The 18,813-nt window shown below is 44.3% G+C and overlaps 1 protein-coding gene across 5 annotated transcripts in view; it reads left to right on the forward strand.

Moving 5' to 3' along the window:
- Positions 1-3,068: 3,068 nt before the first annotated feature.
- USP4 (ubiquitin specific peptidase 4) overlaps positions 3,069-18,813 on the forward strand; it is a 100,036-nt gene continuing 84,291 nt past the window's right edge. For all 5 annotated transcript variants that reach the window (XR_013346728.1, XM_077823056.1, XM_077823052.1 and 2 more), the window contains exons 1-3: positions 3,069-3,187; positions 6,292-6,419; positions 14,232-14,362. Coding sequence is in view for 4 of the 5 variants with exons in the window: in XM_077823056.1 (XP_077679182.1) it covers positions 3,087-3,187; positions 6,292-6,419; positions 14,232-14,362 (360 nt within the window). In the remaining variant the exon portion in view is untranslated. The remainder of the gene's footprint in view (positions 3,188-6,291; positions 6,420-14,231; positions 14,363-18,813) is intronic.

An 18,813-nucleotide genomic window follows, 5' to 3' on the forward strand; every position in this document is an offset into this window, starting at 1 on the left:
GCAGTTCAGGCACAGTTGTGCATGACATGAGCAGGGCATCCAAGGCCTACGCTCATCTTACTTTGGCATGAAAACGTTCTTTTCCATGTCTGTAGAGGCTGCTGAAGTTTGTGTTTGTATTATCTACTGAGAATGGCACAACCTTATTATTTCAGCTGCAATGAGTTCTGAGGTCTCGCCTTTTAAGTTTGACAAAATCCACAAATTTAGTGTGCCCACACACACTGCCTTCATAAGCCTTGAAATAGCAAACCAAGCCAGGAACCAATTTCACAGGTCTGTGATTTGATGCATCAACACACAGGAACAAATATTCAACATCTTTCAGATAGTTAATTAATTAATCATTTGCCCATGGAGCAAAAAACATTTGCAGCTATCACTTCACGCTGTGTCTGTGCACATGAGAACTTTGGTTTGCTGATTTTTTTTTTATTTAAATTGGAAGTCCAGGCCATTGACAGGAAACTGTGATGATAGTTTTTTGGGGGTGTGTGTAAAATGTTTCACTGACTCAAGACTCCTTTAGCAGCTCCATACATCACACCAGCTAGGGTAGACTGCCTTGTGTAGGCACTGGGTTGCACAAACTCCAGTCCTGGGAGAAAGATGCTGAGCGGGACAGCCCTGTGGCAGGGGCTACAACCCGCCTGTTTTGCAAACACTGCAGGTGGCTCGCTGCCCTGGGGGAAACCGTTACCCCCTCTGCCCCTCCCCATGCGGGGTTTCCCCTCTGCCCCCTCAGGCAGTGCCTCAAACCTGGCTCCTACCCTCCCTCCCTGATTTTACCCCTCAGTCCCTCTCCTGCCCCTGCCTACATCTGTCTGCCATTCCCCCCTGCACAGACTGTGCCCATCCCCCCTGCTTGCCCCTTTAGCCCCTGGCAGCAGAGGGAGCCTATTGTGGATGCCTATGAGCCAAGATAGCAGGACCCATACCACCTTCACAAGCAGGCCAGTGTGCCATACCATATTGTACGCCGCTGTTAGATTGATGAAAACAGTGCCTGTTTTCAAGTTTATCTGGAAGCCATTTTCAACAAATGTGGTCAGCACGAGTACTTGTTCGCATGTACTATGGCCTTAGCGAAAACTAGCTTGGTCAGGGCTCAAAATTCTCTCCACATCGGATAATATGTGCTGTAGGACCAAGTGCTCCAGTGTCTTGAAGCACATCGACAATAATGATATGGGACGATAGCTTGATGCTTGACTTGGGTCTTTTCCAGGCTTTAGGAGGCCAATGACTTTTGCAGTGCACCATATCTTTGGTAGCCTATCTTCACTGATGACCCTGGTGAAGAATTTCACAAGCCAAAGCCAAGCATGGGGGCCAAGGTTTTCTGGAATTCTGGAGATATGTTGTCATAGCCGATAGCTGTTCCACACTTGATGCTACCCAGTGTCTGTTCCAGCTTTGTTACAGTGAATGGTTCTGGGCAGCTTCTGATCTGGTGTAGACGTTTAAACACATGCCATTCGTTCCTCGTTGTCTTCGCACCTGTTTCTCCAAAGGTGCTCTGCCCACTTTAAGTAGGTGTCCGGCTACTTGATTGGGTGTCACTGAGGGTTGGCAGACTGCAGGTGACTGCTGCGCTGCTCCAAGGCGTCAGAGCAGACGCCAACACTTGCGGCTGGAGCGGGTAAAGCCCATCCTCTCGGTTGTCTCCTGCCATCCATATGGCAGAGAAGACGCATGCTTGGAGAAGACAGAACAATGGGTTACGCCAGGGCTCTGTGCTTTCTCCAGCCTTTACATCAGTGACCTGCCAACAACAGAATCATGCAAGTTCATTTACGCAGACGACATATGTTGTGGTACCCAGGCCCAGACGTTTCACAAGCTTGATGCCACCTTGAACCAGGACATGATAAAGTTAGCTGACTACTGTAAGACTTGGCCTCCAGCCAAGTGTTATAAAAACGGTCTCCAGTTTGTTCCATCTTCATTATGCCAGCGCAACCCAAGAATTGAATGTTTATCTGAATGGTCAGAAGGTGAAGCATGAAGTAGAACTGGTCTATCTAGGTGTGACCTTAGACCACATACTGAGTTATCATGCCCACCTGAAGAAGACAGCAGCTAAAATTAAGACGCACAACAATCTTCTTACCAAACTGGCAGGTTCGTCATGGAGTGCTCGTGCTCCAATTTTGCGGACATCAGCTCTCGCCACCTCGTATTCAGTGGCAGAGTACTGGAATTGATTGTCACACACCAAACTGGTGGATACGCAGTTACATGCCATCATGCGTACCACCTCTGGCACCCTGCGTCTGACTCCAATCCGATGGCTTCCAGTTCTGAGCAATAATGCTCCTCATATCAGACGAGAGGTTGACATTGGCAGGTTACTGGAGAAAGTACAGACCGACTCAAGCTTGCTGCTGCACAATGACCTTTTTAAACTACCAACTGCACGTTTTCCATCACGTTACCCATTATGGTCTCATCCGCCATGCCAAGATGTTAGGGCAGAAACACTCTGGCGAGAGGAATGGATATCTGTTATAATCCCCAACCAGTTCCTCGTTGCCGACCCCACAATCTGCCCACCTGGTTTTGACCTGCCCCATCGCCTATAGTCCCTGTTGAACAGGTTCCGGACCAGGCAAGGTCTTTGTGCAGCCAACCAGTATCGCTGAGGCCTTCGTGACAGCCCTTTGTGCAGCTGCGGCGCAACACAGAGGATGCCACACATTGTCAATGAATGCCTGCTGACTAGGTTCAGCCGTGGCCTAGAAGAACTGCTTCACGCCACTGAAGATGCCATCGCTTGGCTAGACGACTATGCACAAGCTAAATAAATCTCACAGGGAGCAGATTTAATGCCCACCGAGGCTAGCAGTCTCAGCGGACGTTACTGCGTATGTTTAGTGCCAGCCAAGCAGCAAGCTCTGTCAGGCAGCCGGGCCCGCAGGGTTCCTGGCAGGGCGTGGAACCCTCCTCCCGCACTGGGGCTGCAAGGGGCGCGTGGGGCCCCGTCGGCAGGCGGGGGCAGGGAGGAAGGCAGTGCGCCTGCGCACGTTGGCCTGTGCGGCCAGGCCGGATATCCGCTGCAGGGCCGGGGCGCCGGGTGCACGGACATGGCGGCGGACTTAGATGGTGGCCCGAGGCCGGACGTCGGGGCCCAGCGGGCAGAGCTGGGGCCGCTGCTGGGGATAGCTCTGAGGCCGGGCGAGTCCTGGTGAGAGGAGGGCTGCCCCCGGCGGTGACGGATGGGGCCGGGGAGCGGAGCTGGGGGGAAGGGAGCTAGGTGTGCTTGAGAGGGGGGAGCGGAGCGGAGCCGTGTTTGGGAGCGGAGCCGGGTCGGGTCGGGTCGTGGGGTGGGGGTGGGGAGCGGAGCTGGAGGCGCTTTCAGGCCTCTTGCCCTGGTGTCTGGGTCTCCGTTCCCTGCTGTAACAGTGGAGCCGGTGGCTCAGTAAGGCGAGTCTCGGCTCCTGGGAGGCATCACGTGCGTGTGGGCCCTTGCTCTGCCTGCTGAAAGTGGCTGAGTCACCAGTGGTGGAGCATCAGAAACATGGGTCCTAGTGCAGGTTTCTAATGTGGGTCCCCTCGTTAAACGTGTAACACTTAAATCTGCTTATTCAACTTTTCAGGACTTCATAACACTCAGAGTTTGTTTATCCTTAAATGCTACCGCCGCACACCTGCCCTGCTGCAGTGCTTCAGTGTAGATGCAATCCCCTGCTTTTGGGTGGGATTCTTTGTGCAGAGGGCCATTGCTCACTACTGGCTCTAGCTGTGATTCTGTGGTTCTGTCAGCCCAGTTCTTAGTGATTTAACTGGGAGCCTCTCTGCTGCTGCCTGTTTGTGCTGTCTTTTCATGGTAATACTGTCTCCACACCAGTCTAAGACCAGCTTCCCTTAGATCAACATATCAGTGATTTCAGCTCAATTAATTACTGAGCAGAAATAAGCACTCTAAATTGAGTCTGATCAGCTCTGTCTTTAAACACTGGAGGGGATGGTCAAATGGTAAATGTCTTGTTAAACAGAGTCCATACCACCAAGTAGGAACATTTGTCTGCACTCCCTCTGCCTTTTAACTTGGGTATGGAATCATTATCCCCTGCTTAGCAAGTTGACTTGATATTAGGATGACCCCCTCAATTAGGGCATGCTATGTATAGCTATGCTGCCCTTTGCTCATATAATAATATTTCATTACTTTTGCATTCAATAGTAAAGTGAATCTTAACCCAAAACAGAAATGCCAAAGGGACCAAAGCAGGTCTGTCTGCCGGTTACCTAGGCAGAGTAGGTGTGTTTGTACCAATATGGCCTGCTCCTTGGTCTCAGTCCCACCCCCCCGTTCACCACTAGATTTCAGGGGTGAGTTCAGATGCTGCTTACAGATACTTGCTCCATTGTGGGGAGTGATGTCACTGGTAGGTTAAACAAAAACAAAAATTCCAAAAACATTTAAAATAAAATCACACCATTAGAAAAACTTGAAATATAAACCTGGTATGTAAATCACTGTGGAAACTTTGTTCTACTGAGCGAGGAAAAAAAGGAAAAATGAGAAACTCATAGGAGATACAACATGTAAATGCAAAAAGAAAAGGAGTACTTGTGGCACCTTAGAGACTAACCAATTTATTTGAGCATGAGCTTTCGTGAGCTACAGCTCACTTCATCGGATGCATCGGATACATCGGATGCTGTAGCTCACGAAAGCTCATGCTCAAATAAATTGGTTAGTCTCTAAGGTGCCACAAGTACTCCTTTTCTTTTTGCGAATACAGACTAACACGGCTGTTACTCTGAAACATGTAAATGCCAATTATTTCCCTTCCAAAAGGGAATATGTAGTCTAAATGAGAAATTTCTGTTGCTATCCTTCCATATGGGAAGTTCAAATGTGTCTTTAATACTTTGCTGTCTTTGTTTTTATCTCTCTGCCAGTTTTTACATCTTCAGTTTTTAAAAAAGAATTTATCTACTTTGTTTCCATAGCAATACATTTTCATCTTATTTATTTACTATATATAGTACTGAAAGCATGGGAAGTACTTTTCAGACAAATATGAGATCTGATCTGAAAAGCTTGTCCCATGCCCCTTGCTTTTACATTTGAGGCCCGGTATTGATATTAGTGGGAGTTTGGAGTGATCCAGAGCACTGAAGATGAAACTACAGTTGCTTGCCAGGCTTGTAGCACTCAAAGCCTGTGGTGGTGTCCAACAATAAAAATCAGTAGTTTCTTATTAATCTACCTATCCAGTTTATGTCAAGTTTATACAGATATTAATGAAGAGAAGGAACCATAACTAACACTACATGAATTAAAGATGATCTATTTACAAGGTACTATATGAAATAGCACCTTTTATCGGTGATTCTCAAAGTGATTATAATAGGAGGGAGGTATTACTATCAAAATTTTACAAACTGAGAAACTGAGGCAAAAAGCGGTTGAGACCTGAATATTCAAAAGTGTCTACTCATCAAGAGTGCCTTGATTTTTGGGTGGCCTACTTACTGGGGCTGGGCATCAGAAACTCCTGCTGAAGTCAGTTGGAGTTGTGAGTCTTCAGCACTTCCAAAAACCTGGCAATAGGTGACCCAAGATGACCAACAAAAAACGGAGGCCCTCCCAGGTTAGTGGACATTTTGGACATGTTTGCCTCAATAGTTTTCCCAAGATTGCACAGTGAGTCAAGGCTGGGAACAGGGCTCTGTTGACCCAACTACTTAGCTAGTCGTCTAGTTTGATCACAAGGTCATACTGCTGCTCATTTGTTAAAATACTCAAGTGTGTTCATTTTTATTTTTACTATACTATCCTCCCCCCTCCAGCCCTCTGTTCACAGAGCTCCTGCCTCCCAACCTGTCCTTTTCCTTCCCTGCTGGCAAGCCCTTGGACTTAGGGTGATGCGTCTGTTGTGTCCTGGATCTAGCCAGTCCCTGCCACTGAGAGGGCTCTGAGACAAGCTGCTCTTGTGGTTTCAGTAGCCAGTGGTAGGTAAGGGTTGGGTACAAGGCAGAGTGGGACCTGGCTGGCATGCAGCACTACACAGAGCAGGACAAGAGGCCTGGCCAGCATTAGGGTCTGTTCTGCATTGTTGATAGGCCTCCCATCCATGAACATAATCTGCTACCCTATGCAGTGGGGTTGCCTTAGCCAAGAGTGGCCTCTACTCCTAGGGCTTTCTTAGCTGCAAGGTTTCCTATGCACTTGCACCATCTATTCCTCCTCTAGTGAGAGTGACGTTGTAGTATGTGCTTTGGCTGGTACAAGCTGAAAGCTGCTCCTGACATCTTGCTGTTCAAACTGTGTTCCAGGTATTTGATTGACAGTCGGTGGTTCAAACAGTGGAAGAAGTATGTGGGTTTTGACAGCTGGGACATGTACAACGTGGGTGAGCCTAACCTGTTTCCTGGACCCATCGATAACTCTGGACTCTTTGCAGGTAAAGTGCATGCAGTTATGGTGCACTGAATAGCTGGGCAGCTATTTGTGTCTAGCAGAGAAGGAGAATCCAGGTGCTCTTAGCAGTTTTTGAAAGTGTGTCCTTTAGCTCTTATACCATCTGACTGAAAAAGTCTGCAATTTAGCTTCTCTTCTCTTTCACTGCCTTCACAAAAACAAAGCCCACTAACCTTTCTGAGGGGCACAGTGAATAGTCCAGAGGGAGCATGAAATAATGGAATATCAATAATGGGTTTGCCCAGACTGGGCTCTGATTGTGATGTGCCGGAACAGCATTTCAGGTTGAGCACAGATGAGTGAAGTTAAGGCTGAATAATTTCTGTTTTCTGAGAAGGCTGGAAACTTTTATAATCTTCTTCTACCTTTTCTCCACACCCTATCTTGCAGTTACTTCCTTCCCTCCACACTGACATGAAATTCTGTCAATGTCTGGAGACAGTCAATTTTACTGTAAATAGAAACTGAAATAGAAAACTTTCAAAAATTGCACCTGGAAGCAGAAATGTATGTCCAATTTGAGTTTTGAAAGTTGGATCAGTCTGAATGATCTCCTAGCCTGATACAGAACTCTGATAACTCTAGGAAACTTTCTTTTCAGACTTAATGTTCTGAAAAATGAACAAAATATTATGCTGTAAAGTTCTCTTTGTGTTCCCTAGTACCAGATCTAGGCTAGTGTGTCTGGTGCAGGGGATAAGGGGCTTTTGAATTCTGGCTGATCTTCTGTCAGGTGATATAATGCACTCTTTATGCTCTTGCTCCTGTGATGCTACTTTGAGTGCTTGACACCATAGTATGTAACATAGAATGTGCAATCTACTTTGGAGCCACTGTTAGTGCCGCTTTGTCAATTGACTGGCATGGAGATTGCTGTGGCAGGCACCCTACCAGGTCATTAGCAAGATATATCTGGACTCCCTGGCCCTAGAAAAGAGACTCTTGGTTTTCCTGTGCATCAAACATATATGGAACAGCAATGAGGCTGTCTTTTCCACTGAGGGACTGCGAGTTTGGAATTCTCTCCCCCTTAAAGTCGATCCTTCTGGGTGAAGCTCAATTCTAAACTTCTGAGAGAGTTAGTTTGTGATGGTTTTATGTGCTGAGTTTGATCTGACTCACAAACCGGTTCTCCTGGATCTGTGTTTGGAACGTAGTTAACTTCTTGCAGTGCCTTGATAAGTGTTTGGGAAAATGAACATACAAAAAATTAATTAGAAAATACGGTCAGTGGCTAAGTGGAAACCAGTGGTAACACTGCTTCTGTTCTGCAATGCCTGCTTGGTTGTCTACAGATGCAGCTGATGATTGTCTGTAGATGTAGTGTGTGAATAATTTTTGTGGTGGTGCAAATTGTATAATTTTTCTGTCCTACTGTTACATAAACTTTTTTGCCATAAAAACTTGGTTAATGTTTCTGCAACACACAGGTACTGCCTTCTTCCAAAACATGGGTCCTCAAAATGCAAAACCCAAGTGTTGTAAGGGAGGGGGAGAACCAGGAAATGCTCAGTTTAGGTCTCCCTGCAGTTTAGTGTTCCTTTGGAACATCATAGTACTTTATTACTCTTCCCTCAGTCTTCTAGCACAATGTGATCTCATCCAAACCACAAGTAGTTGACAAATAAGTGGTATTATACAGAGCATGTTAAAGGTTTGTTGGGACATGTGAATAGGAATCCTGAATTGGAGGGCTCCCCAAAAAAGTCGTTCTTGTTAAGGCTGGGAAAGGTACTGTAATGTTTCCAGTTACTCTTGGCATCCCTGTAGGGAAAGATCTGATTGTGCATGTGGGTTTTAGAGCATGTTGAAAATTCAGCTTTAAACAGCAATGTCACAACCTTAATTATGGTCCAACTAGCAGCTGCTCCATAATAAATCTGCAAATAACCATTTTCCAACTCCTCAGCTTGTCTACTTGCCAATTTCTTGGAATCATAGAAATATAGGTCTGTAAGAGACTTCCACAGGTCAGGACCCTGTTCTGAGGCCGGCCCAAGTAAACCTAGATCATCCCTGTTAGCTGTTTGTTCAACCTGTGCTTAAAAGCCTCCAATGATGGGGATCTCACAAACTTCCTTGGACATCTATTTCAGAACTTAACTAACACCTAAATCTCACTTGCTGTAGATTCAGCCCATTACTTTGTCCTACCTTCAGTGGACATGGAGAACAATTGATCACCATCCTCTTTATAACAGCCCTTCACATATTTGAAGATTATGAGGTCCCCTAATCTCTCTCTCTCCCCTCCCCCCCAGACTAAACATACCCCCCCCTTTTTTTTAAACCTTTCATCGTAGGTCAGGTTTTCTTTTATCATTTTTGTTGCTCTCCTCTGGATTCTCTCTAATTTATGCCCATCTTTCTCAAAGTGTGTGCTCAGAATTGGACACAGTGCTCTAGCTGAGGCTCACTAGTGCCACACAGAGTAGGACAGTTATCTCCTGTGTCTTACATACAACTCTCCTGTTAATATACCCCAGAATATTAGACTTTTTCACAGCTGTATCACATTGTCTCATATTCAATTTATGATCCACTACATCAGCCAGTTCTTTTCAGCACCTTTTTGGCTACCATCTAGCCAGTTATAACCCATTTTTTAATTATGCATTTGATTTTTCCTTTCTAAGTGTAGTACTTCACACTTTATAGAATGTCATCTTGTTGATTTCAGTCCAATTCTTTAATTTGTCAAGGTCGTTTTGAATTCTAATCCTGGCCTCCAAAGTGCTGCCAACCCCTCCCAGTTTGGTACCATCCACAAAATTTATAAGCACAATCTCCACTCCATTATTCATGTCATCAATGAAAACACTGGATAGTACCGGATGCAGGACTGATCGCTGCAAGACTCCACTAGATACACCCTCCTAGTTTGACAGCAAACCATTGATAACTACTCTTTTTTGAATATGGTCTTTCATACTATTATGAATCCACCTTATAGTAATTTCATCTAGACCACATTTCCCTAGTTTGCTTATGATATTGTCATTTGGGACTGGTTTCAGAGTAACAGCCGTGTTAGTCTGTATTCGCAAAAAGAAAAGGAGTACTTGTGGCACCTTAGAGACTAACCAATTTATTTGAGCATGAGCTTTCGTGAGCTACAGCTCACTTCATCAGATGCATACCGTGGAAACTGCAGCAGACTTTATATATACACAGAGAATATGAAACAATACCTCCTCCCACCCCACTGTCCTGCTGGTAATAGCTTATCTAAAAGCCATTTCCAGCACAAATCCAGGTTTTCTCACCCTCCACCCCCCCACACAAATTCACTCTCCTGCTGGTGATAGCCCATCCAAAGTGACAACTCTTTACACAATGTGCATGATAATGAAGTTAGGCCATTTCCTGCACAAATCCAGGTTCTCTCACTCCCTCACCCCCCTCCAAAAACCCACCCCCATACACACACAAACTCACTCTCCTGCTGGTAATAGCTCATCCAAACTGACCACTCTCCAAGTTTAAATCCAAGTTAAACCAGAACATCTGGGGGGGGGGGGGTAGGAAAAAACAAGAGGAAATAGGCTACCTTGCATGATGACTTAGCCACTCCCAGTCTCTATTTAAGCCTAAATTAATAGTATCCAATTTGCAAATGAATTCCAATTCAGCAGTTTCTCGCTGGAGTCTGGATTTGAAGTTTTTTTGTTTTAAGATAGCGACCTTCATGTCTGTGATTGCGTGACCAGAGAGATTGAAGTGTTCTCCGACTGGTTTATGAATGTTATAATTCTTGACATCTGATTTGTGTCCATTTATTCTTTTACGTAGAGACTGTCCAGTTTGACCAATGTACATGGCAGAGGGGCATTGCTGGCACATGATGGCATAAATCACATTGGTGGATGTGCAGGTGAACGAGCCTCTGATAGTGTGGCTGACGTTATTAGGCCCTGTGATGGTGTCCCCTGAATAGATATGTGGGCACAATTGGCAACGGGCTTTGTTGCAAGGATAAGTTCCTGGGTTAGTGGTTCTGTTGTGTGGTATGTGGTTGTTGGTGAGTATTTGCTTCAGGTTGCGGGGCTGTCTGTAGGCAAGGACTGGCCTGTCTCCCAAGATTTGTGAGAGTGTTGGGTCATCCTTTAGGATAGGTTGTAGATCCTTAATAATGCGTTGGAGGGGTTTTAGTTGGGGGCTGAAGGTGACGGCTAGTGGCGTTCTGTTATTTTCTTTGTTAGGCCTGTCCTGTAGTAGGTAACTTCTGGGAACTCTTCTGGCTCTATCAATCTGTTTCTTTACTTCCGCAGGTGGGTATTGTAGTTGTAAGAAAGCTTGACAGAGATCTTGTAGGTGTTTGTCTCTGTCTGAGGGGTTGGAGCAAATGCGGTTGTATCGCAGAGCTTGGCTGTAGACGATGGATCGTGTGGTGTGGTCAGGGTGAAAGCTGGAGGCATGCAGGTAGGAATAGCGGTCAGTAGGTTTCCGGTATAGGGTGGTGTTTATGTGACCATTGTTTATTAGCACTGTAGTGTCCAGGAAGTGGATCTCTTGTGTGGACTGGACCAGGCTGAGGTTGGTGGTGGGATGGAAATTGTTGAAATCATGGTGGAATTCCTCAAGGGCTTCTTTTCCATGGGTCCAGATGATGAAGATGTCATCAATATAGCGCAAGTAGAGTAGGGGCTTTAGGGGACGAGAGCTGAGGAAGCGTTGTTCTAAATCAGCCATAAAAATGTTGGCATACTGTGGGGCCATGCGGGTACCCATAGCAGTGCCGCTGATCTGAAGGTATACATTGTCCCCAAATGTGAAATAGTTATGGGTAAGGACAAAGTCACAAAGTTCAGCCACCAGGTTAGCCGTGACATTATCGGGGATAGTGTTCCTGACGGCTTGTAGTCCATCTTTGTGTGGAATGTTGGTGTAGAGGGCTTCTACATCCATAGTGGCCAGGATGGTGTTATCAGGAAGATCATCGATGGATTGAAGTTTCCTCAGGAAGTCAGTGGTGTCTCGAAGGTAGCTGGGAGTGCTGGTAGCGTAGGGCCTGAGGAGGGAGTCTACATAGCCAGACAATCCTGCTGTCAGGGTGCCAATGCCTGAAATAATGGGGCGCCCAGGAGTTCCAGGTTTATGGATCTTGGGTAGTAGATAGAATATCCCAGGTCGGGGTTCCAGGGGTGTGTCTGTGTGGATTTGATCTTGTGCTTTTTCAGGAAGTTTCTTGAGCAAATGCTGTAGCTGGACCCATGGAAAAGAAGCCCTTGAGGAATTCCACCATGATTTCAACAATTTCCATCCCACCACCAACCTCAGCCTGGTCCAGTCCACACAAGAGATCCACTTCCTGGACACTACAGTGCTAATAAACAATGGTCACATAAACACCACCCTATACCGGAAACCTACTGACCACTATTCCTACCTGCATGCCTCCAGCTTTCACCCTGACCACACCACACGATCCATCGTCTACAGCCAAGCTCTGCGATACAACCGCATTTGCTCCAACCCCTCAGACAGAGACAAACAGCTACAAGATCTCTGTCAAGCTTTCTTACAACTACAATACCCACCTGCGGAAGTAAAGAAACAGATTGATAGAGCCAGAAGAGTTCCCAGAAGTTACCTACTACAGGACAGGCCTAACAAAGAAAATAACAGAACGCCACTAGCCGTCACCTTCAGCCCCCAACTAAAACCCCTCCAACGCATTATTAAGGATCTACAACCTATCCTGAAGGATGACCCAACACTCTCACAAATCTTGGGAGACAGGCCAGTCCTTGCCTACAGACAGCCCCGCAACCTGAAGCAAATACTCACCAACAACCACATACCACACAACAGAACCACTAACCCAGGAACTTATCCTTGCAACAAAGCCCGTTGCCAATTGTGCCCACATATCTATTCAGGGGACACCATCACAGGGCCTAATAACATCAGCCACACTATCAGAGGCTCGTTCACCTGCACATCCACCAATGTGATTTATGCCATCATGTGCCAGCAATGCCCCTCTGCCATGTACATTGGTCAAACTGGACAGTCTCTACGTAAAAGAATAAATGGACACAAATCAGATGTCAAGAATTATAACATTCATAAACCAGTCGGAGAACACTTCAATCTCTCTGGTCACGCAATCACAGACATGAAGGTCGCTATTTTAAAACAAAAAAACTTCAAATCCAGACTCCAGCGAGAAACTGCTGAATTGGAATTCATTTGCAAATTGGATACTATTAATTTAGGCTTAAATAGAGACTGGGAGTGGCTAAGTCATTATGCAAGGTAGCCTATTTCCTCTTGTTTTTTCCTACCCCCCCCCCCCCACCCCCCCAGATGTTCTGGTTTAACTTGGATTTAAACTTGGAGAGTGGTCAGTTTGGATGAGCTATTACCAGCAGGAGAGTGAGTTTGTGTGTGTATGGGGGTGGGTTTTTGGAGGGGGGTGAGGGAGTGAGAGAACCTGGATTTGTGCAGGAAATGGCCTAACTTGATTATCATGCACATTGTGTAAAGAGTTGTCACTTTGGATGGGCTATCACCAGCAGGAGAGTGAATTTGTGTGGGGGGGTGGAGGGTGATAAAACCTGGATTTGTGCTGGAAATGGCTTTTAGATAAGCTATTACCAGCAGGACAGTGGGGTGGGAGGAGGTATTGTTTCATATTCTCTGTGTATATATAAAGTCTGCTGCAGTTTCCACGGTATGCATCTGATGAAGTGAGCTGTAGCTCACGAAAGCTCATGCTCAAATAAATTGGTTAGTCTCTAAGGTGCCACAAGTACTCCTTTTCATTTGGGACTGTGTCAGAAGCCTTACTAAAATCAAGATATATCGTGCATGTCCTGTGCTGTAAGAGGACTTACCCTGTGTGTCTTGGGAGCCTCATAGCAACCCCCTTTTCATGCTATGTGGCGCTCCCAAGAACCTTACGTCTCATCCCAAATTCTTCCAAGATAGTGCTTCAGCCCTTCTTATTGTTTGGTTTTCTTGGCTTCCACTTTCTCAGCTGGCCACATAATACAAAGGCTCCCATCCTGTCATGGCTATTAAGCTTCACAAGAGAACTATCCTCTGTAGCAGAGATGAATAATATAGGCTAGTTCTGTGTTCATTCTGCATTGCATTTTTGGAATTATTTTAATAACAATGAAAGTTAACTATGTCATGTTATGGTTGATAAAGCCATAGAAATATCATTTTCTTCAGAATTTGGTTCAGCACTGTCACAGACTGGCAGGGGGAGATTGTTCAGCATTTAGATCTCATGTGGCACTTAAGGTCTCTGAGGTGGCTGTTGTGGCAATTAAGATTGTCTGGGATCCTGTTGCCTCTGTTTTTGTAATGACATTTCCCAGGGCTTGCACAGCTTATTTTCTTCCTTTAATTGACAACCAGATCCTAAGATACAATGCCAAGCTGGGACAGTTTGATTTAATCAGAGCAATTTAAATCACGCAGTGGAAAGCCTCCATTTAAATAATGGATTTTAATTAACTTTTTCATTTATACTTCAGTTATTTTCTGAGTCTGCCAGAGTAAGGAGGACTCTTGGGAGAGGACCATGTCTTGTTCAGCAGTAAACACAATGCTGACATTTAATGAATTAATACAGAATTTGTCCCGAGATTCTACCTTTCATAGCTTCCAGTATGAAACTTCACCATGTTAGCCAACATCCAAAGGGTTAAGAACATTTTGATTTGCATGTCTTGAAGATCTTACATTTTATAGAATGTCTGGAACACCTTCAAACATGAAGAACTTCTAGTTTGTCCCACTTCTCAATCTCACTTTTTTTTTTTCTCTTCCTTTTTAGATCCAGAAATACAGACCTTAAAAGAACACCTCATTGATGAGCTGGATTATGTGTTGGTTCCCACTGAAGCCTGGAATAAGCTAGTGAACTGGTATGGCTGTGTAGAGGGGCAGCAACCTATAGTAAGAAAAGTAAGTGTGCATGAATCTGAGACACTTGTTTCATAATCTGCTGGGCAGTTTAGCCACCTTCATTATCTGAAACACCATCTAAATTTGTCAGATTTGTGGTGCTAGTGTGAGTTAAATGAGGCACAAGAAGTTATTCTCCAGAAGTAGCTGGTTTAACTGTAACCCAAAATGTGGACGTATGTGGGCCTGCCCACTGGTTTGGCAGGTAGTGATCCCACTGTCACAAGTGGGATGATAAGTTGGAAAGATGGGTATTATAAGTTCCTCAAGTAGTGGCTTCTGTTGTGGGGAGTGAAGAGGTTCATCCTGGATAACGTTCTTTACCTTAGTGATTGGTAGGAGAATAGCATATTTGGCTCCATGTGACAATGAATGCATTGTTTGCCCACGTTGTACAGAGCTAAAAATGGGGGTTGGGAGTAGTGGTGGTGTTAAATTTCCTTCATAACAGAAGAGTGTGAACGTTTTATTTGGGCTATCCTAAATCCCAGCCTGTTGCCTCTGAGTTGAGGATCTTCTTGGGCAGAAGGAGATACCAGACAAAGATGCTTTGCCATTAAAATAGGAGTTTCAGGGACTTGCCACAAGGTTTGATGAAATTCTACCCCCTACATTAGTCTGTTTTTATTTAAACATGAGGAAGGGCATAAATGCCATACAGGCTTATTTGCTGCTTTAGTGAAAGTTCTAAAAGATTGTCGACTTTTGAACTTTCCTGAATGAACATTGGGCACAGGTAACTAGTACAAGAAAACATTTCAGAGCACAGTGCCTTGTGAAGAAAATGGCTCTGTTGAGCTTCACTTTAAAAAAGAAAAAAGAAAAAAAAAGCTTGAGTTATGGGAGTCACTGATTTTAATAAGCAACATTGATGTTTTTTTTTAAAAAAAAAATCAACCTCCAATACCTTAAACCTAGAGGCTACAACAAAGGTTGCATTGAAAACAAAGAATGGTTTTAGAATTAACACTCTCAAGTGTCAGGTTTTTTTTAAAAACACTGAAGTAAAAATTTTGCACCAATATTCAGTGTATATATTCAAAAGCCAGGAAAGGGTGGATGAGAAAGCAAGGTTCCTTTATTTAAAGGTCCTCCGTATTGATGAGTGGCACTTACACCTTTGTAGGGCAACCTAGAAATTTTGCATACTGGGAAATTCACAGGTGCTTCAGAGAGCATCAAAGTTCCCACCTCCTTAAACTACTCAGGATTCTCTCCTTTCTTTGAACGCTGGTGGATTCCATACTTAGTTTCTTTATTTCTACTTGCAGTGTAAAAGTGAGAGGTTTGTGGGTTCTTGTAATGGAAAAATTATTTCAGCATCATAATTATTGGACGGGGGAAATTTATATATAGTATGTATTTCTCCCAACTGCAAGACTCTTATCGTCCAAATTTAGCAAGAATAGATTTTTATAGGTCCTAGCTTGCAGTTAGATCAAGTTCTTGTTGTCCACTTATTCTACCCTGGTAATGAAAGAGGATCTTGACAAAATAGAAACTACTGAAATATGGTGGAATGACAAATGAATGGGCTGTTGTAATACCCAATTACACAGGAAAAAAATATTAGTTAATAGAGGTGAGGAATAGCGCTATACCAGAAAGATTCACCTAATTAATGAAAATTCCTGAATGGAGAAAACTACACAGTACACTTGTTTGAATTTAAATTGCAGGTCATAAAAACAAATATTCTAGTAGGGTTATACTGCAAGCCTCCAGATCAGGGAAGGGTTATTGAGGGCACAGTTATGAAGAGCTCAGAGGCAAATGAGTAAGTTGTATAATAAGATTTCAGGAACATCACTTTGTGTCAGTTGGAAGCCTTAATGGCAGCATGAAGTGATGGGAGTGGCTACAGGCATGGTTGAGAGCTCTTTTTGTTCAGAATAGCACTAGCTTGAATAATTGCTGGGATTTGAGGTCTGTTACTGTCCAGTTTTAATTTCTCAGCCATTTTGGCTTTATAAATTACATCTGTGCACACCAAGGCTTGTATCTATGCCATGCCAACTGTTCTAGATTTTTGTGATTTCAGAGGTAACACAACCAGTTTCCACCCTTACTGTACAGCTAGTTTGTGTGCAACAGTTTCATTAGTTGTGTGAAAGTAGACTGCACAGGTGATGGATCACTTGGCCTAACTGCCCACCTATGCATTTGCACAGATCAACAAAGATCTCTCAGCATAACCAACCAAGGTCTCCCCCCCCCCCCCGATCAACACGACCAGCATGCACAATCTCAAACATTGCTCTGAAGCCTAGAATATCTGAGTCAGAGTTAAGTGATGGAAAGAGCTACACATGTGGTTGAGATCTCTTTTTTTGTTTAGAATATCACCAGGTTCAGTCATCACTCAGATTCATGGTCAGTTATTGTCCAATTTTTACGTTCTCATTTATTTTTGGCTCTTTTACACATGTGACTTTATGAATTACGTGCATGTGACAGCATGGGCTTTCAGCTACTAGTAAAACTAAATATGTGGCTTCAACTGTTTGCATATAAACTGGTCAGATGTCACCTGGAACTCATTTCCACAAGATACCACAGAGACTTAAGAGCTTATTTGGACTCAAGGATTAGACATTTGTGGATAATACAGTATAGCATAAAAAACAGGCTATAAATCATGCTTCAGGTTATATATGTAGCTGATTAGCTGTTACGAAGAAATCTTCCCTTCATGCAGCTTAGTTTCCATAATTTTCCAAAATAGGTTTTCTTGCACCATCCTTTGAGGGATCCAGTATTTGGCTGTGGTCATAGATGGGCATAGTGACTAAATGAACGATTGATCTGATCTGGACATAATGGACTAGATGATGGTCTGGTCATCCTTACGATATTTGTAATCAGGCTTTGGGGCTTCCTGTTAAAAGTTAGTGTTAGACTAGTGAAGAGGTTTTATATGTCAACATCCTCCATTGTATTTCACACTTGGAAAATATGCACATCAGCACAGTTTAAGGCTATACTTTATTCTCACTAAAGTGATGTATGTTGTCTTTAGGTTTTGATCCAACAGCACAAGCCAAGTTTCTTTCTACCAAAATCTTACTGAAAATGAGTTTGGAGTTTACTACATAACTGCTTCTATCTGGTATCTTTAAACTGTTACATTACGGAGACTAGCTTTATTTGGTGTCTACTGTAATAAGAATCCATGACTTGAACTAAAACTTTTTTAAAAAGTTCCGTCTCTGAGCACGACCTCTTTTTCCTTCTGCTTAATTAAAAACATCAGAACTTTAGAAGTCAGAGACTAGATCAGTAAATAGATCTTTTCTATTTCCCATACAGTCAAAAAAGCAACTGAACACTTGTGGCAAGTGCCTTTTTATTCTTAAGAAAGCAAAACAAAAAATCTTTCTAGCATGTTTGACCGGCCAGTCAGCCTCACCTCAGTCTCTGGAAAAATCATGGAGCAGGTCCTCAAAGAATCAATCCTGATGCACTTGCATGAGAGGAAAGTGATCAGGAATAGCCAGCATGGATTCACCAAGGGAAGGTCATGCCTGACTAATCTAATCGCCTTTTATGATGAGATTACTGGTTCTGTGGATGAAGGGAAAGCAGTGGATGTATTGTTTCTTGACTTTAGCAAAGCTTTTGACACGGTCTCCCACAGTATTCTTGTCAGCAAGTTAAAGAAGTATGGGCTGGATGAATGCACTATAAGGTGGGTAGAAAGCTGGCTAGATTGTCGGGCTCAACGGGTAGTGATCAATGGCTCCATGTCTAGTTGGCAGCCGGTATCAAGTGGAGTGCCCCAAGGGTCGGTCCTGGGGCTGGTTTTGTTCAATATCTTCATAAATGATCTGGAGGATGGTGTGGATTGCACCCTCAGCAAATTTGCGGATGATACTAAACTGGGAGGAGTGGTAGATACGCTGGAGGGCAGGGATAGGATACAGAAGGACCTAGACAAATTGGAGGATTGGGCCAAAAGAAATCTGATGAGGTTCAATAAGGGTAAGTGCAGGGTCCTGCACTTAGGATGGAAGAATCCAATGCACCTCTACAGACTAGGGACCGAATGGCTAGGCAGCAGTTCTGCGGAAAAGGACCTAGGGGTGACAGTGGACGAGAAGCTGGATCTGAGTCAGCAGTGTGCCCTTGCTGCCAAGAAGGCCAATGGCATTTTGGGATGTATAAGTAGGGGCATAGCGAGCAGATCGAGGGACGTGATCGTTCCCCTCTATTCGACATTGGTGAGGCCTTATCTGGAGTACTGTGTCCAGTTTTGGGCCCCACACTACAAGAAGGATGTGGATAAATTGGAGAGAGTCCAGCGAAGGGCAACAAAAATGATTAGGGGTCTAGAACACATGACTTATGAGGAGAGGCTGAGGGAGCTGGGATTGGTTAGCCTGCAGAAGAGAAGAATGAGGGGGGATTTGATAGCTGCTTTCAACTACCTGAAAGGGGGTTCCAAAGAGGAT

Source organism: Eretmochelys imbricata, chromosome 7, assembly GCF_965152235.1.
Source record: "Eretmochelys imbricata isolate rEreImb1 chromosome 7, rEreImb1.hap1, whole genome shotgun sequence".
In the NCBI taxonomy this organism is placed as follows: domain Eukaryota; kingdom Metazoa; phylum Chordata; order Testudines; family Cheloniidae; genus Eretmochelys; species Eretmochelys imbricata.